General features: G+C 44.7%; 1 protein-coding gene across 1 annotated transcript in view; it reads left to right on the top strand.

The window, feature by feature from the left end:
• Window positions 1-2045: 2045 nt before the first annotated feature.
• LOC310752343 (uncharacterized protein) overlaps window positions 2046-24858 on the top strand; it is a gene marked incomplete at its 5' end in the record, with an annotated part of 109658 nt that continues 86845 nt past the window's right edge. The window contains 2 exons of the mRNA XM_083592452.1: window positions 2046-2075; window positions 5022-5597. Coding sequence (XP_083448578.1) covers window positions 2046-2075; window positions 5022-5597 — 606 coding nt within the window. The remainder of the gene's footprint in view (window positions 2076-5021; window positions 5598-24858) is intronic.

Below are 24858 nucleotides of genomic sequence, written 5' to 3'. Positions count from 1 at the left end.
AGACTGTGCAAAGAGCCCTTCCTTCTTTCTCCCACTACCTGTTTGCCCTTTGCTGCTTGCTCACTCGCAGCCTCCTCTCTGCTTCTCATGGAAATTGGCCTCAGCGGAAAAGAACAAATGAATGGGTGGTAACAGTGGTGATAAAGAAGTGGGCCTACTGAGGGCATCCTGACCAAGAGGTCCATAGAAAAAGCATCACAGTGTGGTACGCTGGTTTGACATCAACTGATAGTAAGTGCCTACAGAGGGTGGTGAATACAGCACAAGATATTATGGGCTGTCCTGTAAATCTGCTGGATGAAATAGTGGAAGAACATTGCCTCAAGAGAGTGAGGAAAATTCTCAGGGATGATTCACACCCTGGCTGGCACTTTCTTGATCTCCTGCCCTCAGGCAGAAGATATAGAAGGATGACTAGTCACACCAACAGGGTAAAGAACAGCTTCTATCCGTGGGCTGTTAGGCTGCTGAATGAAAAGAAAACAACAGGGCAACTGAGTTTTTGGGTTTGGTGGGTGTGCGTCAGTAAACGAGGGGAATTAAGACTAAGAGAGCTGAGTGGGAGGTGCTCGTGTAATCTCACTGTATACAAGTTGTACAAGTGACAATAAAGTATTTCAATTTCAACATTGCTCAGGGCTGCAAATCTGTGCCTTGTGCACAGATGACAACACTGGATCCTGTCTTTAGGTGGGATGAAACTCTTTGTTTCTGAAATCATGGGGCAAAAAGTTCCTCTTTGGGTTGTGCTATATCAGTGGCATCTCAAAACACATCATTCTATGGCTATAGAGTTTTTTCAGCTGCGTAATATATATATATATATATAGAGAGAGAGAGAGAGAGAGAGAGAGAAAAGAAACTGTAAGGCAGAATGTTTATATCTGCAGCCAGCCCAAGTTTGTTTGCTTTTGTGTGTGTACAGAGGGGGCGTGTAGCAATTTCTTTATTCGATGAACACATATCTGGAGGGTGTATTTTACTTGGTCAGATTTCATCATATGCACGACAGAAGGCGAATACTTATTGGATTAAATGTGGTATAAATCCTATCCACTCCTTATCCCTGAATCACTCCTAGAAGTTAATGTTAAGCATTAAAAAACCACCTCTGCAGGGGGGAGATAGAATGCCCCTGCAGTGGTTGACATAATGCAGAAAAGATGAAGAGAGCTATGATGACCGTCTTCAGCCTGCATACATGCTGCTTAATCACCATATAGTTTTATTTAGGATTCCCATATGATGTATTTGGCTCCTCAGCGAGGTGTGCATTTTCCACGGATAATCCAAGTATGTAAATACTATATGCCCAGATGCTAAGGGAGTGTGCACATATACTCATGATGGGAGCTGAGAAATGTGTGTAATAATAATAATAATACATTTTCTTGCGGTTTTGCAAGAGGCTTTGGGGATCCAAGCCGAATCTTTCACAGGCTGCCAACACAAACGTGTCCAGGTTGATATTCCTATTTGATTGTTAGAAATGTGTCTTGCAACTTTCTCATTAACAGATGTCTGGCTTTATATGCAAGCCAAAAGCTTTTAAAGCTGTGAATCAAAAGGTTTTTTTGTTTTGTTTTTAAGATCTAGCAAGTGCCTAAATAAGCGATCTTCAAGCATCTTCAGTTCTTATAGCTCTGATGAGATCTATGTTCTTCATAGGGTACTAGCCTTTTTAATTCATTTTTCTTCTTTTTATTAAAATAGATCCCGCTTCTGTGCCTTTAGCAGCAGCCTGAAACACAAAATTAAGCAGGTGAAACTTTTTGCACCATTCTGTAGCTCCATAGCAGGAAAACTAGACTTGCCTTCTTTCTGTGCTAGGTTGCAAGTTACTTGATCATGACCTGTAGAAAACGGCTGACATTCTGTGTGACTATCAGCACCAAGGCAATCCGTTCCAATGTTTGCTTTCTCATGTAAAGCACAATGGCACTTACTCACAGGCAAGCATTCTTGGGATTGGTGCCTTGATATTAAAATATATAAAGTCTAGTTTTCACTACGCAGTATGGAAAAATAAGCTATTTTCATACTGAATGTCAGACAAGGTCATGTTTGATGCATCGGTAATGCATTTACCAGCATACCAAATATGACAACGCCCATTGTTCATTCTTTATCTGAAAATCTAAGGATCCAAATCTGTAGGATGTCTCTTCCTTAAACAACGCTTCTCTTCCTCTGAAGTCACAGTAGTTGTGAAGTATCAATGCCCACAAAGAATTTCTGAATAAACGAGGCTGCCCTTGCTTGCAAAATGTGATATTACTTTGGACTCTACTGTGAAGATTCTCAATTTCCCTGTGTATACATTGTTATGCTATAACTCAGGGGCAGCCCAAGATGTTTTGGTACCTGAGGCAAAATGTCCGGCTGCCACCCCCACAATGGGTTGTGAGGCTCTGAAAGGGCAAAAGCCTTTGCTAAGCTTCACTACCAGGCCGGGGTGGGGGCAAACTCCATAAGGCAGTAGCGTGAAGTTAGTGGACTAGGGGGATTAGGCTAGCTAGTCCTCTAAATGTTCCTGAGTATTAAAGTATCCTTCCCAAAGCCTTAGGAAGCTTCTGCCCAGCTTAGGGAGGGAGGTGTGATGCCTGTGCATGCAACGTCGCCTCCCAATCCCCCTTGCAAGCTGGCACTTCTGGCCTAACTGTTGTTAGAATTCCTGCTCCATGACTGCAGTTATGGGATTGTTGTCTTTCACATGATGGTGTATGTTTTGACTCCACAGAGTGGGAAGTGACGGAGACAGGATGTTTGTGTTACTGTGTTCCTGAAAGTGGGACTGTTGTCCTTTGTTCTTTTTCTCTTTGCTTTCTGATGCTAGAGAGAGAGGGAGCAATGTTGCAGTGCTCCGTGTGTGTTTACATGTAAATAAAGTAGATTAGCCAAAATGCTGAGTTGCTGAGGTCTGTCACGCCAGTTGCGCAAACTCTGTGGATCCCTAAGTGTGCCAGTGTCGGTTGGCATCGGTCGCTGTGATGTTTGGGTTGAAGAAAGCTTTTGAAGCTCCCGAACGAAAGACCAGGAGGGAGGGAACATGCCAGTCGGGCACGTGTTTCTGTCAGGGTCCTACTTGAGTGTAGGCTGAACTCCTGACAACTGTTCCCCTATGAAAAATTTCCCCGCATGCCATGGCCACAAGGGCATCCCTGGTGAGAGGGCACCATTCTGGAGACCTTTGCCTCTGGTCTTCCCTCACCCCATGGGCAACGCTGAGGGGCAGGCGGGCCGCTTGGGTGATCTGCAGCTGCCAATGCCTCCCTGGCCTGGGTTGCTTCTCTGGTGGCAGCGGAAGTGGTGGGGTGGGAGGGCCCCCCGAGGGGGTGCCGCCTCTTGCATTTCCGCCACCTGAGGTGGCTGCTTCACCCTGCCTCGTGTGTGGGCCGGCACTGCTATCACTACCTCTCTGTGCATCATACTGATGGGTGATGTTGGTGTGGAAGTGATCTATATAGGATTGGGATAAGGTGGGGGGTGGGGGGAATGAATCTAGAAAAAATACTTAGTGGCATGCACTACAGTGGTACCTCGGGTTATAGACGCTTCAGGTTACAGACTCTGCTAACCCAGAAATAGTACCTCGGTTTAAGAACTTTGCTTCAGGATGAGAACAGAAATCGCGTGGCGGCAGCGGAAGACCCCATTAGCTAAAGCGGTGCTTGAGGTTAAAAACAGTTTCAGGACGAATTAAGTTCTTAACCCAAGGTACCACTGTACTGAACAAGTACTGTTCTGCTGTTCTGCCTTTAAGAGCTATCTGATGCACAGTCTCCTATTAGGTGATTCTTTCCTGTCACATAGGGTTGCCATATTTCAAAAAGTATAAACCAGGACACCCCGAAAGTTGTTGAGCTTTTCTAAAGGAAACCACCGAAACTGACTTGCCTAAGATCCAGGACAAAGCGTCACCTTGTGGAAATTGCTCCCCGCCCCGAACATCAAATCTGCCTTTGAAATCCTGGTAATGTCCGGGAAAATCTGGACATACGGCAGCCATACTGTCACATCTATCTATGACTCAGCTACACAGGCCAATTTATAACATTATAAACCCGTTCTAAAAATGTGACCCCAGATGGTGCTGTAGGGCAGAATCCAAAGTCAATGGCAGATTGCCTCAGAAGCTTTCTTCTTCTCCTATAACGTTTTTAATAGCGTTTTTTTGTATCTGTATAGATCCAGCCTAAGTGGTAGCATTGTGGGACTTCTGATTAGCATTGAATAAAATATGGGGGGGGCAGGTAAGCCCTCCCTTCATAATTGATCACATGACACGGTGCATGCACACTATTTTAATGGTGATGCACATCAACTTTGGGAGACCCTGGCCCCCTCAGTTTTTAATGGGGGAGGGAGCGAAGGTATCTCAGCCCCTAGGAGTCGGCTCCAGTTGATTGCTTTGAAGTTACTTCATCACCAGATTGGGGGGGGGGGGAAATCGCCTTCCAGCCGCCCCTCCCTGTCTTGTATTTTGCCAGAAATAAGCTTGCCATATGTCCTCTTTTTCCAGGACACGTCCTCTTTTTTCCAGGGATAGAGTTGTCACAGCGATGCATAGTCAAAGGTAGAAGTCGACTAGCGCGTCCTCCTTTTTGGTTCTTCAAAATATGGCAACCCTGTGTAGCATTTAGTATTTCAAAATCACGGGGCTGACTGTCAGCTAAGCTGGCATGCATTCGGGTTGCGCTTGGTTGAAGCAGCCCCCAGTGCCCATGCCGTGCACGTGCGGTCTGATCCTGCACCATCCAGGAAAACCCAGCGCAGTGCGTGGCTCTTCTGCTCGGATAGACGACGCGCGCAGGATCGCCGCGTGAGCTTGCGCTTTTGCGCGCGCGTCGAGGCGCCCGCCGGCTGCGCTCCGGTTCCGACTGCGCCAAGTGGGCGCGCGCTTGTGCGGACGCCCCCGGCGGGTCCGGCGCGCCGAGGAATCCCCTCAGGGGAAAGCAGCGGTGTCTCTTTAAGGCGGGGAAGGTAGGGCGAGGCCCTTCTTCTCCCCACACCGACGCCAGCCCGCCCGCTCGCCGAAAACTCCTCACAAACTGAGGAGCCAAGCGCCTCGAGGGAGCCCGGCGCCTGAAACCCTGAGGCGGAGAAGCCGGCGTCGAAAGCAGCCCCGCCGCCGCGGTCCCGCGGCTCCCCTCAGCCGTCCACCGAGGAAGGGAGGAGGGAGGAGCAGCAGCAGCCGCAGCCGCGGCCCCGCCACCCGCTCCTGCCCCGCCGAGCTCCTCCGTTTCGCTCGCCCCCTTCGCCCATGTCCCGCTCAAGCAAGCAAGCGCCCCGTCGCGGAGCTCCCCGGGGACGCCTGGCTGCGAAGCGAGGAGCCGCCGACGGGGCGAGCCTCTTCAGGAGGGATTAAGCGGGAGGTGGAGCGGACGAGCGGGGGGCGACCGAGCCGGGCGCGGAGCTTGCGCGCCTCCTCCTCCTCCTCCTCCTCGCGCACTTTGTTTTTCCCGCCCTCGCAGCTGAGGAGGACGAGGGCCATGGCAGCGCCGGCGGGGCAGCAGCAGCAGCAGCGCGCCTGGAGTTTAGTCGCCGCGCCCGTGTTCTTCTCCGTCAGCTTGTGGCTCCTGGGCTCGGCTCCCCAGGTAAGAGAAGCCGCGTCCCGTTTCCCTCTCCTCCTCTCCCTTCTTCCCTCTGTTTCTCCCCTCGGCTAGGTTGTTAGCGCGGGGAGCCCCCTGTCGGGCGAACGACAGGTGGACACGCACGTGTGGATGCGCGCGGGCGCGGAGCAGGGGTTGCCTGAGGCCAGCAGAGGCTCCTGCGCGCACGGGTGAGCTTTCGGGAAAGACGTCTCTGTGTGAGTGAGAGGGGCTGGGATGCGTTTCTTGCCTGTAACTGCCCTTGCTTGCTTGCTTGCTTGCTACTGATCAGTGCCTGATTTAAGTATAAGCTAAATAAGCTACAGCTTACACTCTCTTGGGGCCCCCAAAAAATTTAAAGGAAAATAAACTTGGATGTACATTTCCAATATATAAGATAAAAAAACAAATAGAATAAAACCTACGTACAGCAACAGTGTTTTGTGTTGTGAAAGCTCCTATTTGTTATGTGCAAATGGCTTTAGATACCTATGAGGTCCATAAATTACCATATAACATATATTCAACACAAAAAACAGAGACAAATTGTTGTGGGCAAAGGACAGCTGGACATAGAAGGGGCCCTATTACCTTCAGTAGCTTAGGTAAAGGTAAAGGGACATCTGACCATTAGGTCCAGTCGTGGCCGACTCTGGGGTTGCGGTGCTCATCTCGCTTTACTGGCTGAGGGAGCCGGCGTACAGCTTCCGGGTCATGTGACCAGTATGACTAAGCTGCTTCTGGCGAACCAGAGCAGCGCACGGAAACGCCGTTTACCTTCCCGCCGGAGCGCTACCTATTTATCTACTTGCACTTTGACATGCTTTCAAACTGCTAGGTTGGCGGGAGCTGGGACCGAGCAACGGGAGCTCACCCCGTCGTGGGGATTCAAACCGCCGACCTTCTGATGAGCAAGTCCTAGACTCTGTGGTTTAACCCACAGCACCACCTGCGTCCCTAGCACCACCCACATCCCTGTGCCTGATTTACCTATAAGCTAAATAAGCTATAGCTTAGGACCCCTCTCTCTTGTTGTAGACAAAGGGCAGCTGAACATAGAATGGGCCCCATTACCTTCAGTAGCTTAGGGCGTCATCAAACCTACCATAAATCCAGCCCTGGGGTCCCTCTTAAAGTGACGGATCTCTTTGGCCCTGTAATGCTATGCACTTTCAGGCATGAGCGTAGCCATGGGGGGAAGGTTTTATGGTGGGGGGACACAAAACCGAGTTACCTGCTACGCAATTGGTCTGTTAGTTAAGTATTTTTATTTATTTACTTGATTTGGGGGGCAGCTGCCTCCCCAGCTATGCCCATGGTATCAGGAGTTGTAATAACAGGCAGGGGTGCCAGCTTGAATAAAATGCTGGAGGGCCACGCAAGCTCCGCACTGCATAATCGATCACATAATGCAGTGCACACGCACAATTTCAATGGAAATACCCTTCAACTTTTTTGGGAGGGTGAGCTCCTCAAATAATTTTTTTTGGGGGGGTGAAGGCCCCTTGGCCCCTAGGAGTTGGCTCCTATGATAGAGAGTGTCTTGGGGACCTGAAGTTTGGGACAGGACAAGGTTTCCTGCATCTCTGGTGGCTTCAAGAACTGTGCGCTTTTGCAGCTCTGGATGACTCCAAGCTGAGACTGACAGGTGTCATTTGCTTTTAGGAGATGGTTCTTAAAGTTGTTTTAAAATAGCTGACCTTTTTGTTCCAGGACATGACAATTCCAGGGAGCTTTGAACTATCAGAACATGACATGTGAACTTCAAGGAAGTGTCCTCTTCTTTGGATTTGCGGATCACCCCTTTGGTTTCTTTCAGAGATTCTAATAAGGGGTTAATTTCTGCCATATACAGTGTCTGCTTCTCTGGTGGTTTCAGAGGAGTTTTAGAGACTCTGTCCAACTTCTGCATCTTGGTTTCTGAGTGCAAATAAGTGATAGCAAAGTTGTTGGTTTTTAATTTTAAAAACTGGCTTTCCGTCTGTATGTGTTTAATGCCTGAATTCAGGATATGGTTATCCTCTTCAGTACGAAGCAGAAGTTTCAAAACCTGCAGAATCTGGTGTAGAATTTCAGGGAAACTTGCCACTTTTTTCTGCTGCAAATGGGTGTTGAGGATAGAGCTGTATGTCCATCTCACTTGAGCAAATTTAGCAAAGCAGGTAAATTACCTTCTCTTTAGACCCAGCAAGGGCTGAATTGGCTGGAAAGTGGAAGGGAAGAAACAGGACTCGTTTTGTGTCTAGCAGCTAACAGCAGAACTTGAAACTGATGTCGAAAACAGGAGGTGTTGCCAGATTAGCTGGTTTTCTTTGGAAACAATGAAACCTGAAAATTTCAAAAATAAACATTTTAAAAATATAAACACATTTCAATGCCACTTCACTTTCCCCAGTGTCATTGAAAATGTTTTATTATTCAATATGCCAAAAGTACCTATATCTTGGTGGGTTGCGCCAGGCTGGATTATGCCAGCATCCTCTGAATTTCAAATACAGTCTTTGCAAATGCCACTGTGTAAATGGAGATGGGCTGCTTTCTCTGCCTGTACCACAAGAATCATAAATTTGGCGTATCCCAGTCCCCAGAGTTCCAAAATAAAACCCCTAGTGTGAATTCTGCCAGATTCTATTTTTGTCCATTGTTTTAAATATAGGTCACATTCTCTTCCTAGAAGTACACCAATAGATTGCTGACTCTGCCATCTTAAATACAGTAGGCCTGCAACTTATGTGGGGGCTACGTTCTGGGGATCATGTGTATAGCCAAAATTGAGTAAAGTCAAAACCCATTGGGTTCAATGGTGGGTGGGATTGTCAAAGTCATTTTCCCCAGAACCCGTTTTCCCTTTCTGCCCCTTTTTAATTCTTAAAAATATTTTTTGCCACTTGTGTAAAGCTGAAAGCACACACAGTTCTCAAACCTTTCTTGGCTAGTTTGCCAGTTTGTCTGCAATAATAACAGCTAAAACCTAAAAATTCAGTATACTGAACAATTGCATTTATCAGCAAGCCATGATTGCATTTTGGTGCACAGGTTAATAAATGGAAATTGAATGTTGGAGGGGAGGTTAGTAGAGTTGTTAAGAATGCAGTGTTGCATGGCTAGTTACATGATTGATTTTCTAGCTTTGAGTCTGAATTGCTCCATATTACATGGAAGTAGGTTTCCAAGCTCTTTTACAAGGAATTCTGTCTTAATTTTGGACCCAAGATATGAGCCCCCTGGTACTGCATTGACTCTAGGTCTAAAGTCAATTTAGAGTCAGTATATCCCACTGATGATAAATGTCAGCCAAGCCTACATTGTATCTGCTTCAGTGTTTTCCTGTTTTTTCTTAACAACAAATACAGTTGTCAGCAAAACTGGAAAAAAAACTAGCGAAAAGGCACAAACATTTGTAAAAACTATGAAACACTGACTTTGAATAACAAACAGTGAAAGAATGCACAGTAAAGCTATGCTGTTGATGCCTTAAATGAACCACCCCAGTTCTGCCACCAGAAAACCTTCACCATGCAGCAATTTACCAAGGAAAACCAGGTAAAAATATATACATTTTTAAACTTTAATATATAAGGACACAAATAGATGTCCTGTCCCTCTGGGGGTCATCCAAGGGGGCATGGGTTACAGCAGATCTCCTTCTTTGCTGGTGGAGAGGAGGTGCACCCTCACCTGCCTTCCTGTAACACCTGTGGAAAGGTATATCACTCTCAGTGCTCCAAGAGCAGAGAGAAAGAAGGGAGCACATTGGGGGAAGGCTTTGCATTTGCTGAATCCAAAGCCCCCTCTTCCTTGGACACATCCCTGGAATAGTGGGAAAGTCCTAGAGCTGGCATACTGGTTTTTCTTTCATGGGGAACCAGTGAGAGGAAAAAATATTAAAGAAAGGGATGGAGTGGCACAGGATGGTCAAAAGAAGGCAAAGAGCTGTCCCTTTACCCTTCTACCTTTCTAGCACAAGCTCCGCAGGAGTCAATTGAAATAAACCTAATATTATTATTATTTAAAAAATTAAAATATAGGTGTGGGGACCAAACCCTTGCTTAACATGGATAAAGTGCTCTATTCCTGTTGTCTCTAGTTCAGGCAACCCCAAACTCAGCCCTCCAGATGTTTTGGGACTACAATTCCCATCATCCCTGACCACTGCTGTTAGCTAGGGATGATGGGAATTGTAGTCCCAAAACATCTGGAGGGCCGGGTTTGGGGATGCTTCTGCCATGGAATGTCCCATACCTACCCCACATCGGGTTGTCCAGCTATAAAGTACTGGAGAGCAAGTTCAACAGTTACAAAGCAGGGCCTTCTCTGTATTGGCATCCCATATTGTTGTCATGTATCTTAAAGGTAAAGGACCCCTGACAGTTAAGTCCAGTCGCGAACGACTCAGGGGTTGAGGTGCTCATCTCGCTTTACTGGCCGAGAGAGCTGGTGTTTGTCTGCAGTTTTTCCGAGTCATGTGGCCAGCATGACTAAGCGACATCTGGCAAAATCAGAGCAGCACACGGAAACACAGTTTACCTTCCCGCCAAAGTGGTACCTATTTATCTACTTGCACTTGACATGCTTTCGAACTCCTAGTTGGGCAGGAGCAGGGACCGAGCAATGGGATTCGAACCGCCGACCTCCCGATCCACAAGCCCAAGGCTCAGTGGTTTAACCACAGCGTGTCCCGCGTCCCCCCTCATGTATCTTAGAGGGTACCAAATCATTATACACAGCAGCAGGGTCTCCTGAGAACTCTCTCTTTTTAATGATCAGCCAAGTAGAAGAAAAGCTCAACTCCATATCACGTTTGCCGAGGCAAACAGAAAAATCACTGTTCTGCAAGTAGGTACCGGTACTGCTGTTGAAAACATCTATATACAAAAATATTTATATGCAAGGCTGTTGTCACTCTGTGGTCTGTGTGGCTTCCAAATGATGGCAAGGGGCAGGCAGGTAAGTGGAACAGCAGTGTGGATGGGCAGGCTGCCGATGCAAACTGTTTAATAGAAGTAGGGGGCACTTCAGAGCGTGGTTTTACCAAGCTGCTCTCTGAAGCAGCCCTCTCTCATTTAAAAGGGGTTGGGGCAAGGTGTGGAAGTGGTTTGGGCAAGCTGCGAGGGGGGCGGGTGAGGTGTAAAAGAACAGGTATGAAGGGAGGAGGGGTTGGCCTGAGGTGGGGGAAGGCGGTATCAGCAAAGGGAAAGGTGAGCGGGGTGGCAGTCCCTAGTTTGTATTAGTTGCATTTGAGCGAAATTTGTCATTGTTTCTGCCACTCCCCAATTACAGTGCATACAGCCTGGTAAAGATGAAGTACAGTGGTACCTCGGGTTACAGACGCTTCAGGTTACAGACGCTTCAGGTTACAAATTCCACTAACCCAGAAATAGTACCTCGGGTTAAGAACTTTGCTCCAGGATGAGAACAGAAATCACGCGGCGGCAGCGTGAGGCCCCATTAGCTAAAGTGGTACCTCAGGCTAAGAACAGTTTCAGGTTAAGAACGGACCTCCGGAACGAATTAAGTTCTTAACCTGAGGTACCCCTTGGTTTACAAACTTAATCCGTTCTGGAAGTCTGTTCTTAAACCAAAGCGTTCTTAAACCAAGGTGTGCTTTCCCATAGCAGCAGGGACTCAATTTACAAATGGAACACTCTCAACAGGAAGCGAAACATGTTCTGCTTCCAAGGCAAAGTTCACAAACCAAAACACCTACTTCCGGGTTTGCAGCGTTCTTAATCCAAGTTGTTCATAAACTAAGCTGTTCTTAAACCAAGGTAACACTGTAGTAATCAGCGTGACAACTGTGTTTGTCTTGAGAGACAGCAAAGGGTTATGAAAATCTGAGATCGCGCTCATGTCACATAACAGCAGTTCACCCAGCCCCTGAGATCAACAAAGGCAAACTTCTTCTTGTTGTACTGCCAGCAGGTGCAGATTGCTATACAGTGATGTGAGTCTTCTCTGTAGAGGTGCTCCAGCTGTGAAATTCACTCCGCCTGGAGGTACAATTGGTCCCTACACTATTGGGCTTCTGGCATAAGGTTAAGATGGTACCTGTTAACCCAGGCCTTTGATAAAGCTTAACTTTCAGCCATGTCTTCCTCACAGGGTTGTCGTGTGATAAAACAGAAGGTGGGGGGGACATATGCTGCTTTGACTTTCTTAGAGGAAAGACAAGATACAAGTGTTAGCCATATATATATAAATATATATCTAGTGCAGTCATTCTGGGGGCAGGAGAGCCCCATAATTTTTCTCTTGTTCTGTTTGTGGAGGCTCTGCACAATCTGGTTTTTAAATTGAAAGGGGAATTGTGATTCCTAAATAGGGGCTATTTGGATGTAAGGTTTACTTTTCCTAATAAAACGCACTGCACATCTAAAAGATGAAGTTAGTTTTATAATCCCAGGGAAGTGAAGGTTGCATGCTATTTATTATAAACTGTGCAGGCTGCAGTAAATATTATGGGCCGTGATTCTTAGTTATCCTCTTGTGAGGAGGATTTTTTTTTTCTTCCAGGGTATCAAGTACTCCTGTAGCCTCTCCTGTTTTGTTTTCAAATGAGTTTTTCATTTCTTGAAAGCAGAATGTTGAGCTGGGTTGTGTCATTGTGTTTCCCATGGGTATAATTTACACGTACTTGATGTCATTTTAGTATTCTCTACAAGGTAGTTCCCTCTGCTTAGTCATGGAATCTCCGCTGCCCAGATGTTGCTTCAGGGAAATGGATCATAGCTTAGCTCGGGGAGGGGGGGTGCTGGGGCCTGTAGAATATCCTGCAGATGCAATGGAGCACAAACAAATCTAATTTAATTAACTTTTCTTGTTTTCTTAAAACTGAAAGTGAAGCTAGTATGAGAACCCGCCCTTCCTGGTTACTCTTATTTGTTTTCGAGTCATCTCCAGATTATTATTATTTTAAAAAAACATAATTAAATCCGATCGCTTTGATATACTTCTTAATGTAAGGTTACACTTCTTGAGAACAGTGTCGGATTGCATGGGCGAAATGCCACATCTTAAGTAATAAGATGTGAAAAGGTAGTAAAACATGACCACTCTGCCTGGTTGCTAACTGTGTCATCAAAATATGTTTAGAATTTTGTTTTTTTTAAAAAAATGTATTACTGTGCTGCTAGGACAGTTGGAAGCCTGTGAACATGGTAGGCCTTAAAAGAGGGTGGTTGGAATCTGCGGCTGTCCGGTTTTGCTAGAGTCTAGCTCCTTTCATCCCTGGTGACTGGATGTGCTCACTGGGGCTGCTGGAAACTGGAGTTGGAGAACACCAGGGAGGCTGCAGGTTCTGAACCTTAAAATCTCAAATCGATAGTTGGCTGGTGGGTAAGGTAGAGGCAGTTCTCATTTGTATGGCCAAAAGCTTTAATTAGTGCGGCTAAAATGTCACATTTGTTCACTTTTAAAATCTGCTTTTGGTTTTTGCAGTGTGCAATTAAAAACACAAATACTTAACTTTCCTTCTGACAACGGGTGGTAGCCTTCCTTTGGGAAAATAGCAAACGCTTGGTCCAGCATGGAGTTTGAAAACTTCGGTTGCATTCTTCAGAAGGGAAAGGGTTTGCTCCGAGCTGTCTTAAGTGCTGAAGAAGAAACAGCTGGTGCACAGCTGGGTCATGCTACCTGACCGTCAAGAATACCTCTGTTTCAACCTATGTAAATATGAGACTTTTATTGTTGGAGAAGTTTGTGTGTGTTTTGTGTGTGTGTGTGTGTGTGTGTGTGTGTTAGAGAGAGAGAGAGAGAGAGAGAGAGAGAGATGGTGTATTCATTTTTTTTGTCTAGATTCTGGTGCTTTTTGAGTTAAGGTAAAGGGACCCCTGACCATTAGGTCCAGTCGTGACCGACTCTGGGGTTGCGCGCTCATCTCGCTCTATAGGCTGAGGGAGCCGGCGTACAGCATCCGGGTCATGTGGCCAGCATAACTAAGCTGCTTCTGGCGAACCAGAGCAGCGCACGGAAACGCCGTTTACCTTCCCGCCGGAGCGGCACCTATTTATCTACTTGTACTTTGACATGCTTTCGAACTGCTAGGTTGGCAGGAGCAGGGACCGAGCAACGGGAGCTCACCCCGTTGTGGGGATTCAAACCGCCGACCTTCCGATTGTCAAGTCCTAGGCTCAGTGGTTTAACCCACAGCACCACACTTTTTGAGTTAGCGCTGTGTTAAAAAGCAGGAAAGTCATTTTGTGTGCAGGCTTCTACAAATAACACTCATCGTAACAAGTGTGGTGGCACTGCCACTCTGGGGAGTGTGATGGGTGGAAAGCCTTCCTGCCAACTTTGAAGTGGCAGAGGCAGGTGGAGGTCATCCATGCAGCTTCAATGTTGGGAGAAAAGCTGGGGAAGGTGGTTGCAAGCATCTCTCCATCTCGATTTTCCACATACCGCTGAGCCCTAACTGTCTGTAATGACTGACACAATCATCTCCTTTTTTTAATCACAAGAAGAGGAGAAAAAGAGATGAAGAAGGGGTCTGTAAGCTTCTCCTATGAACATGGGCTAAAGCCTGAAAGGCCTGCTCCTCCCTTTTCCACAAGAAATGTTGCCAGAGATTCCTTTGCTGTTGGGTGGAGATTATTGACGTCATACAGCTGGCAGGTGGAATGAGCACAGTTTTTGGCTTGGGTAAGTAGGACCAGCCAAAAACTCCAAGTGCATGTAGGTACATACAATTGAGATTACAAGCATAGAAAACTAAGGAGGTTTTTTTGTGTTTTTAGAGTGAGTAAGCACGAACTTCAGGATTGAATAACATCAGGTAGAGTGAAAGGTCACTAAATGCCTTGTTTCCATGTAGTCTTCTTCGGTGGCTCAACGCGCATTGAGGATTGTGCTCAATGCTCATCACTGGGAATATTGTTGACAGGATCAGCAGGACTGAGTCACAAAATGCTTGTCCTCTTCAAGAACCATCCTCCGCCACTACAGAATTTGGAATGTCCGTATTAAAGTTAAAATACCTTTCTGTAACCTTTGATGTCAGGTGCAGATAATTCAGTTCCAAGGAGTAAGACATGCATGTTCAGTGGTTTCATAGGTGAGGTGCCGCTCCTATCCTTATTGTTGCAGCAGTTTCTACAGCAGTAGGTAACTTTGTCTTTTAACATACAGTGGTACCTCTGGTTGTGAACGGGATCTGTTCCGGAGGCAACATGAAAAGAGCGCAACCTGCAGCGGCGTGCCTGTGCATGCGTGGGTTGCGATTCACCACTTCTGCGCATGCGCGTGACATCATTTTGTGCTTCTGTGCATGTGCGAGTGGCAAAACCTGGAAGTAACCCTTTCCAGACAAAGTTGTGTATAGAGCCAGTGTGGTGTAGTGGTTAAGAGCAGTGGACTCATAATCTGGTGAACCGGGTTCGATTCCCTGCTCCTCCACATGCAGCTGCTGGGTGACCTTGGGCCAGTCACACTTCTCTGAAGTCTCTCAGCCCCACTCACCTCACAGAGTGTTTGTTGTGGGGAAGGAAGGGAAAGGAGAATGTTAGCCGCTTTGAGACTCCTTCAGGTAGTGATAAAGCGGGATATCAAATCCAAACTCTTCTTCTTCTATAGATCTTGTGCCCAGGCATTATTTGTACATAAAGGTATGCATGTTGGTGTTGCTTTACAGAAAATGCTACGTTTGCGTTAGCAGTGATGCAAGACCAAGCCTTGTCCCCATGTTTCTTTTTTATAAGGTGTACAAACTGGAGTACAGAGAACACATTCCTGGTCATTTGTGAGAGTCTCTTTTGTAACCAGTCTTTTATTCAATGAGACATTTTTAAAATCTCTTCTATTTTTTCAAATGTTTTAATTCTGGATTGTGTGTGATTATATGCAGTGTTCTTACTTCACCTGCTCATTAAAGACGAAGCTATACTTGTGGGCAATTGCTTGGATAGGAAAATAATAGACAGGCTGTGCAGAATACTTATTACTGTATGTACTTTCATTAATAATGTACTTAACAGGGAATTTAGGGCATCATGTCTCCCATGGGCATAATGGATGCAGTCCTGTTCTGAAGGATATCCCATTTTTGCTGTCTTCCCCTCTTTAGCCAACCTTGACGATTGTTCCTTCTTCACCATATCATTCAGGGAATTGTGCTGTTTGGCCAAAAGCAAGAGCAAAGAGCCTAGTGTGTCAGGATAAATGACAAAGCAAGCAACTATTGAGATAAGCACAAGGATAGCTATCCAGTTATGCACAGTTTATGTATTAAAAGTTTGCACAAAAAATGGGTCATGTGTTTGGTTCCTAAGAATGAAGTCAGCTCTGAGAATGCCTATCACACATGTGGCGGTTGAAAAAGCTCTTATTGATCCTTCAAAGGCTTGAAGCAGAGCTTAGTATGACAGATATGATGAATCACAAAGGAACTATTGGCTCAGAAGGAACATATGGAGCTTGTATTTGGACCTTGGAGGCCTTGGAGGCTGGAGTAATGAAGAGCAAGTCACAGATGGAGACTATCTGGACAGCTCCCCAAGGAAAAACATGCAAAGAAGGTTTGGGGGTGATAGAGTACTGTCAATAGCCCTGTAAATGAATATTGATGTGCATTCCTTTCCTGTATTTGTTGAGGGTGGAATGGAACTGAACCATGGTGCTGCCTGACGAGAAAAGCCATCAGCCAATCATGGGATGATGGGTAATTTGCTATTTTAACATTTTAAACTTGGAGCAGATGTTGGATTCTTGACAAAGACAGATGGAGCACCTTCAATTGATGTATCTGCCGTTTTACTCCCACCGCTATTCTAATACATGGCAGTCTACAATCCTTATTCCTTGCAAAGTTACAGTACAATGAGTTTGCAATGTCAAGTACCAGGTGAGAAAAATCGACCCATTATTTAACTTGTCTGTTTGACAAATGTATCAAGCAAAGACCACACAGATGGAAACATGTGATCTGGCATTGCCATGGTTAAGGAGATAAAAAAAATAAAGCGTGAACTTGCTTAAGAGTGATGTTGTAGCAAAGCAGTTATGGTGTGATCCCCAAAGCCCCCAAATCTTTCTTTGGGCAAGTAGCGATTCTTTCATGCTCAGTTCCCTGGGTGTGATATAGAAGAAAATAAAACTGGTCTTGCTTCCACAGTTGTTGTGAGGAATAGTCAGGTAACGATAAAACATGCACAGATTACTTGAAGTTTGAAAAAGAAGTAGACCTGACAAGGAAAAGAACTATCAGAATAGTCTAGGCTTGATTTTTCTTAATGTTATCTAGGATTTCTGTAAGTGTTGCTTTGAATCCCCTTCTTTGGAGGAATAGATAACTGAATGGATGCCACTACAGATACTGACAAAAATGTAGTTTGTGCAGGATGTCTTTTTATAATTTTTGATTTAATAAATTTGCATATGAATGAAATAATGGTACCACAGGATAAATCATTTTTATTTATTGGATTATGTCTTGAGAGGCACATCCTTAGAGAGAAGGGCAATGGAATGCGACCTGCAACCCACCTATTTTTTTTATAAGTCCACATATTAAAATAATTAACAGTTCCATAAAACTGTGCAGCCTGGTTCACCAAGGACACCTTTTCATGAAAAGGCTTTAACTGATTTATAGTTAGGCTAATTAGTTTCACAGCCTTAACTTTCCCCATTATAACTGAGACTTCCGTGTAACTCTCATGCTTTGATGCTTGCTGTGGGTTAAACCACAGAGCCAAGGACTTGCTGATCAGAAGGTTGGCGGTTCGAATCCCCGCGATGGGGTGAGCTCCCGTTGCCCGGTCCCTGCTCCTGCCAACCTAGCAGTTTGAAAGCACCTCAAAGTGCAAGTAGATAAATAGGTACCGCTCCGGCGGTGAAGGTAAACGGCGTTTCCTTGCACTGCTCTGGTTCACCAGAAGCGGCTTAGTCATGCTGGCCACATGACCCAGAAGCTGTACGCCGGCTGTACGCCAATAAAGCGAGATGAGCGCTGCAACCCCAGAGTTGGCCACGACTGGACCTAATGGTCAGGGGTCCCTTTACCTTTACCTAACATCTTGAAAATCAAGAGAGGCATGAATATATAGTTCTCATGTTTAGCAAGGAATCATTGCTTTGAATTGGAGCGATGACAGCCACAACTTATAGAATCTTAAGTTGAAAAGGGACCTTGTGGGGGCCTCTAGTCCATCCCAAATGAGTGCAGTGCAAGATGAAACTAAAGCTCCCTGACATACAATATCCAGGAAAGAGCCCAATCACTATGTGCTTCAGTGCTGCTGAATTATCTTAAAACCTGCTATTAATTCAGTTAAAATAGCAACACTTCATACTTTGCTTTCAGCTATTAGGAGCTTTAGGACCAGTTTTCTCTTTCCTCCTGGGATAACTCCATAAAACCTTGTTGCTGCAGTTTGAGCCTTTACTGGTGTATTTTATTCACTGGGGCTACAAACCTGTGATCACTGCAGATGGTGACAGCAGCCACGAAATTAAAAGACGCCTGCTTCTTGGGAGAAAAGCAATGACAAACCTAGACAGCATCTTAAAAAGCAGAGATATCACCTTGCCAACAAAGGTCCATATAGTTAAAGCTATGGTTTTCCCAGTAGTGATGTATGGAAGTGAGAGCTGGACTATAAAGAAGGCTGATCGCCGAAGAATGGATGCTTTTGAATTATGGTGCTGGAGGAGACTCTTGAGAGTCCTGTGGACTGCAAGAAGATCAAACCTATCCATTCCTAAGGAAATCAGCCCTGGGGGCTCACTGGAAGGACAGATCCTGAAGCTGAGACTCCAATACTTTGGCCACCTCATGAGAAGAGAAGACTCCCTGGAAAAAACCCTGATGTTGAGAAAGATGGAGGGCACAAGGAGAAGGGGACAAGAAGATGGTTGGACAGTGTTCTCGAAGCTACCAGCATGAGTTTGACCAAACTGCGGGAGGCAGTGGAAGACAGGAGTGCCTGGCGTGCTCTGGTCCATGGGGTCACGAAGAGTTGGACACAACTAAACAACTAAACAACATCACAAACCTGTACCAACTAACCTGGGAACATGCCACATTGAACTCCACAGGATATGCTTTTGAGTAGACATGCATAGGACTGTAAAGGAGGAACTGGAAAAAAAGCTTTTTCAAAATAAATAACTAAATCTAATGATTTAGAAATGTCCCCATGGAGGCCTGGTAGCGTGTTTGCATTTTGCAGCTATACAAAAATTTGTTCTCAGCCAATGAAATGTTAATTTCAGTATTGCCTATTGGTCTGTTTGGTTTTTCTTTCTTCAAAAGCTAATGTTAATTATTTGGCTCATCTATTTTGCCATTTGTCAGAATCCCTGTGTTGTAAAACATGTGCTGCTACTTCCAAAAGAGCGGTTGATTAAGTCTTTTTTAGAAAAAACAAAAGTGACTTCTTGACCCTTAAAGGCTAACAAAGAAATTTATTATGGCATAGACTTTCATGGAATCATAGAATTGTAGAGTTGGTGGGACCCCAAGAGTCATCTAGACCAACCCCCTGCAATCCAGGAATCTCAGCTAAAGTACCCAAGACAGATGGCCATCCAACCTTCTGCAATGAAGGAGAGTCCACAACTTCCCAAGGGAGTCCATTACACTGCCAAACAGCTCTTGTTGTTCTAGCCAGCTGGACAGCTGCTGCAAGAAGCAACAGATCTATATAGCATGACAGCTGCTGTTCCTTTAAAGAAACCAGCATATTGCTAGATCTTCCATCTTCTATGGTAGAACAACAGCTTGGGGGTCTGGTTTAAAAAATATTTGAAGTGTAAATAAAAAGTTATCCTTAAAAGGTTTTTGTTTTTGTTTTGGTGCTCATCAATGCCTGTAGCTGTTTATTTTGTATCAGATTATTTTCAACTGGTGTTACTTTGTTGTTCCATTCAGTTGCATTGTGCATGGTGATTGGGTAAGGGTCTAAGGGAGGGTAGCATTTGCTGGAGTGAAAAATGGTCATTTATTTAGCAGCAGCCTGTTTATTATATGTTAAATGGTGGGAAAATGCTATGGTGCCCAGGTCTCTGGCAAATAATGAGTGACAGTTGCCCCATCTCTTGGCTCCCACCTCCCAAAAACCCATATGCTTGAAGTCAGCTAATATTTCAGATATAGTTCACCTTCATTGTGGTTAGAATCCATAGTGCATCTTTAAATAGGTACATCCCAGTGTTAATTGAATTTATATGTCATGGAGACCAATGGGACAAATTTGTGATGACAGATAACACTTAGGACAACCTTGGGTCTACAGCTGTTTTCGGACTATGATTTCCACCATCCCTGACCACTGGTCTTGCTAGCTAGGGATGATGGGAGTTGTAGTCCAAAAATAGCTGCAGACCCAGGATTGGGAAACAGTGACTTGGGGCCTTGCTAGAGCACTAAGACTAGATGCACCCATAACTTTGTTTCTATGCCATTCTTTGCAACAAAATGAGAGTGGAGATGTCCCTAAAAAATGTGTTCCTCCTTACTTTGTATGTAGATAGTCAGGCTTCCTCCTTTCTCTGTGATGCTGTCTGCAAATAGTGCAAACCTTCGAAATTCATACACAGAACCTGACCTTTTATGGACATACTAATGTGTCCCGTGTGTATTTAATCTTTTGAAGAAGAAACTCTCATGTAGGCACTATTGGCAAAGGAATACAAGTGTGAGTCAGAAAGCTTAAAATGGAGAGTTATCTCTTTTTTCAGAAGGGAGGAGTGATAAATGAGCATTTGTTTCCTGACAGTTACAGATCTCCTGTTACTTGACAAACTGCTTGTGATCCCCCACACTTGACTATTAGTTCATATGAATTCCCTGCAACACTCCCCACCCAACACACATGCACACACATCAAATATATAACAATTATATTTGTAAATATTTATATTGTATAAATATGAACTAAGGGAAAGAATAAAACAAAAATTGTGCGCTAAACAGCGGCAAATAATTTCCTATGAAATATTTTCCTGTAATCAGTTCATCCTATGCTTGGACTTGAGAGTATTTCAAAGCCTCCTTTTCACTGAAGATGCAATGCTTTTATACTACTCAGTAAAAGATTTTCCTGTTTGATGGGAAGTTAATTTGTTGCTTTCATTCATGCACCTGTAAATAATATTTCAATTGGGCCATTAGCATGAATCCTCGCTTTCCCTCACGATTCTCTTAGTGTTGATATGTTTTTGTTTTCCATTATTATATGACATTTGCTCCTTATCCTCCTGTTTTACTGATACTTCCATGTGATTCAGTAAAAAACCAAACAGGTGCTGACACCATAGGGGACAACTCCAGACATCCCGCACAAACCATACAATTCTGGGGGCTGGGAACCCACAAAGTCAACGAAGAAAGCAAGCAGGCGGCAGCAGTGCTGCCTCTGAGAGAGCAGATCAGCTCTGCCTTCCACGGCAAACAAGCAAGGCACCCATTTCTGTGGGGGCTCAGACGTGGAAGCAGTCTCTCTGCCGCCGAGCCCCTCCCCATGGAAAAGGGTGTCTCCTTTGCTGTGGATAGTAGGAGGAAGAGGAGTAATCCCTGCCAGCCACCGAAACATGGATGTCACACCACACATGCCTGCATGTAGTGCGTGTGATGTCATGTGCACTATGTGCAGGCGTGTGCATGTGACCTCACACGTATGTGTTACAGCAATGGGCACCCACAATCCTGAGGGTGAGATGGAGCCCTTGGCTGGCACTCTGCATAGATCCCAAGATTATCCTTGTATCTCTGTGTGTTTAAGAAATAACTCTGAGTTGCTTTGTGCTTTGATCTGTGATCTGGGTTCTGAACCACTCTATATAAAACAGAAGTATAGCTTTTCCCAGTGTAATAAAGGTAAAGGTAAAGGGACCCCTGACCATTAGGTCCAGTCATGACCGACTCTGGGGTTGCGACGCTCATCTCGATTTATTGGCCGAGGGAGCCGGCGTACAGCTTCTGGGTCATGTGGCCAGCATGACTAAGCCGCTTCTGGCGAACCAGAGCAGCGCATGGAAATGCCGTTTACCTTCCCGCCAGAGCAGTACCTATTTATCTACTTGTACTTTGACATGCTTTCGAACTGCTAGGTTGGCAGGAGCTGGGACCGAGCAATGGGAGCTCACCCCGTCATGGCGATTCGAACTGCCGACCTTCTGATTGGCAAGCCCTAAGCTCTGTGGTTTAACCCACAGCGCCACCCGCGTCCCTCTCAGTGTAATAGTAATGTGAATTACAGAGCCATCTAACCCCCGATCTGCTGTGCTGGATAGCATTTGGCGGGGAAAGACATGTTCCTCATCTTACCTCTGCCTGGCTCCACCAGGTTCTGCTCTTGATGGGAGCCCCTACTGTGGTTGAGAAGTGCCCCAATATGGCAGGTAGAAACCTATCATCATCACCATCATCTTAAGTGATGGTGGGCCAATGGAACCTACCAAATGGGTCATTGAGGGGCAGGAAGCATGTGAGGTGGCGTGTGATCTGCTGGATCCCCGTGGAGGCCGTGTCTTATGGGGAATCCAAAAATGGCTATGCCTCTTTTTCTGTTTTGGAAGAAGTGGATGAAATTTGAAGGCACAGGAGCCCCTACAGAGTAGGCAATGCAAACCCCTTCACCCTGTCTCATCTGGGAGAGATTAAGCTCTTTCCTTCAAACAGACTCTTACCCTGAGGGGAATTGAGAACAGGCACCCACACACCTGATGCTCATTGTTTGGGAGCACCCCAAACAATCACATAAAAGCAGAACGAGTCTCATTTAAAGAACAACAATGCCACAAGAAAAATAAACAAATCAAACTAATCTACAGACTGTTTTGGTCTAAGCATCTTGTCCTTAAGACAGCAGTTAGAACAGTTCTTGTGCAGCTACATCTTTTCATGAACCTCCCTGCTATGATGCTGATTGTCTATCATTTATGAAAATTTCACCCATTACTTTCCTGAAGGGTTTTATTAGAGAATCTGCAAATGTTTTTGTAATACATTAATGGCACCAGGCAGGGGGCCTTCTTGGTGGTGGTGCCCGCCCTGCGGAACGCCCTCCCACCAGATGTCAAGGAAATTAACAACTATCTGACTTTTAGAAGACATCTGAAGGCAGCCTTGTACAGGGAAGTTTTTACTGTTTGATGTTTTATAGTGTTTTTAATATTCTGTTGGAAGCTGCCCAAAGTGGCTGGGGAGGCCCGACCAGATGGGTGGGGTATTATTATTATTATTATTATTATTATTATTATTATTATGGCAGCCTAATGGCCACTTAAAAGCATCCAGTGCCTGCTGATTCTCTTAGCCTAGTTTTTAGCTGAAATAAAAAAAAGGAAATTAAATTATTTACTTTTTATCAGGTTTATTTATAAAGTTTTGGAATAATACATCAGTAATCCACTCAGTGTGTTGACTAATGCCTCTTTTTAATGGTGGAATCTGCTTTTATATAAGTTGTTATTTCAATTGATAAGAAAGCAACTTTCCTTCTTTGTTTCCCCAGTCAAATGTTCTTTAGCAAAATGTAATTGATTGTCTGAATTTTATAGGCTTCTAATAACTGACTGCTTTGGGGTTTTCTGCATATACTTAATTTGCTAACAGCACTGTTGTTTCCCCAAATTAAGACTATAACTTCATTCTCTATCTTTAATATAAATTTTGCCCATGTCCTATACTGCTCCTGCTGTTTTCTGAAGTGGCGAAGTGTTATTGATAGTGAAAGGATCCATTAATTCAGCTTGCATTTCCCTATTACTTCCGGGTTTAATAAGAAAAACTCAACCTCCTTTCTCCCCATTAAATAATTCCACTGAAATCAGGTTATGGTCTGCATATGTCACTGTTTCAATTTTAACTTGATTTGCTTTTTACATTAAAGTAGGTGTTATCCAGAACACTTCTATTTTAGTGTATGTGTTAAAATATGTAGAATAAAAGGTATAATCCTCCATTTGTGTTCACGGTGCCTCCAAATACTGTTCAACATTAACACCTCCATATATTTATGAAGTATTTCAGGTAATATTCTAGAGCAGTTATTTTTATCCTTACATTTATCCTTGGCAGGGTTGAATATCCCATTCATATCCCCAGCTAGGTTTTCTCCTTCTGCTATGTCATTCCTTTTTCTTTATAAATACTCCTAGGACTTAATTTGTCCATCATTTGGAGCATAAATGTTTCCCATTGTTAATTTCCCAATAGGGCTATTTAACTTCAAGAAGACAAATCTCCCTTCTGTATCAACTGCTTGTTTTCCTACTACCTATTCTTGGTCTTGTTTACCAGTGCCTTAACTTTTTAGTTACACATAAAAGATCTCTGTTCCTAAGAATTTTGTTGCTAATCAGTCCTATTCATTTCCAACTGCTCCTTTTTTAATCATGTTTTCTCTCATCTCTTTCTAACTTCTAAATTATTTTGCTATTTAAAAAAACCCTCCAGTTGTTAACTGTATAATTTCTTCATCTCTAATTTCTTTATTTTGGTGTCATCTTATAATACAGTTATACCTCGGGTTGAAGTAGCTGCAGGTTTAGCATTTTCAGGTAGCGCTCTGCAGTGACCCGGAAGTAACGGAGCACAGTTTCGCAGCTTGCGCATGCACAGACGCTCAAAATGATGTCACGTCCATGCGCAGAAGCGGCAAATCGTGACCTGTGCACGCACAGATGCGCAGACGCAGGTTGTGTTCGATTCAGGATGTGAACGGGGGTTCGCATCCAGAGGTACCACTGTAATTTTCAAATATCCCCTGAAGAACCTTTTTTTTTCTCATTAGCCTATCTGACCCATGACTCCATACTTCCTTTCATAATATTAAACTACACTATAAGCCAATGTAATCCTAAAACATAACCTTCTCTAGCTACACAAAGGTAAAGTTAAAGGACTCTTGAGTCCAGTCAAAATTGACCATGGGGTATGGTGCCCATCTTTGCTTTAGGCTGAGGGAACCAGCGTTTGTCTGCAGAAAGCTTTTCCCAGGTCATGTGGCCAGCATGACTAAACCGCTTCTGGTGCAATGGAACACTGTGACGGAAACCAGAGCGCACGGAAACACTGTTTACCTTCCCACCAGAGCAGTACCTATTTATCTACCTGCACCGGCATGCTTTTGAACTGCTAGGTTGGCAGGAGCTGGGACATAGCAATGGGAGCTCACCCCATCGTGGGGATTCGAACCGCTGACCCTCCGATTGGCAAGCCCAAGAGGCTCAGTGGTTTAGACCATAGCGCAACCTGTATCCTGTTAGTTGCACAAATACTTAACTAGGTAAATGACAAGTAATGTATAATCAAGTTCCTCCAATTGTG

The sequence above is a fragment of the Podarcis filfolensis genome, assembly GCF_964270895.1.
Source record: "Podarcis filfolensis genome assembly, chromosome: 17".
Classification (NCBI taxonomy): Eukaryota; Metazoa; Chordata; class Lepidosauria; order Squamata; family Lacertidae; genus Podarcis; species Podarcis filfolensis.
This window is presented reverse-complemented; position numbering and strand designations above follow the sequence as displayed.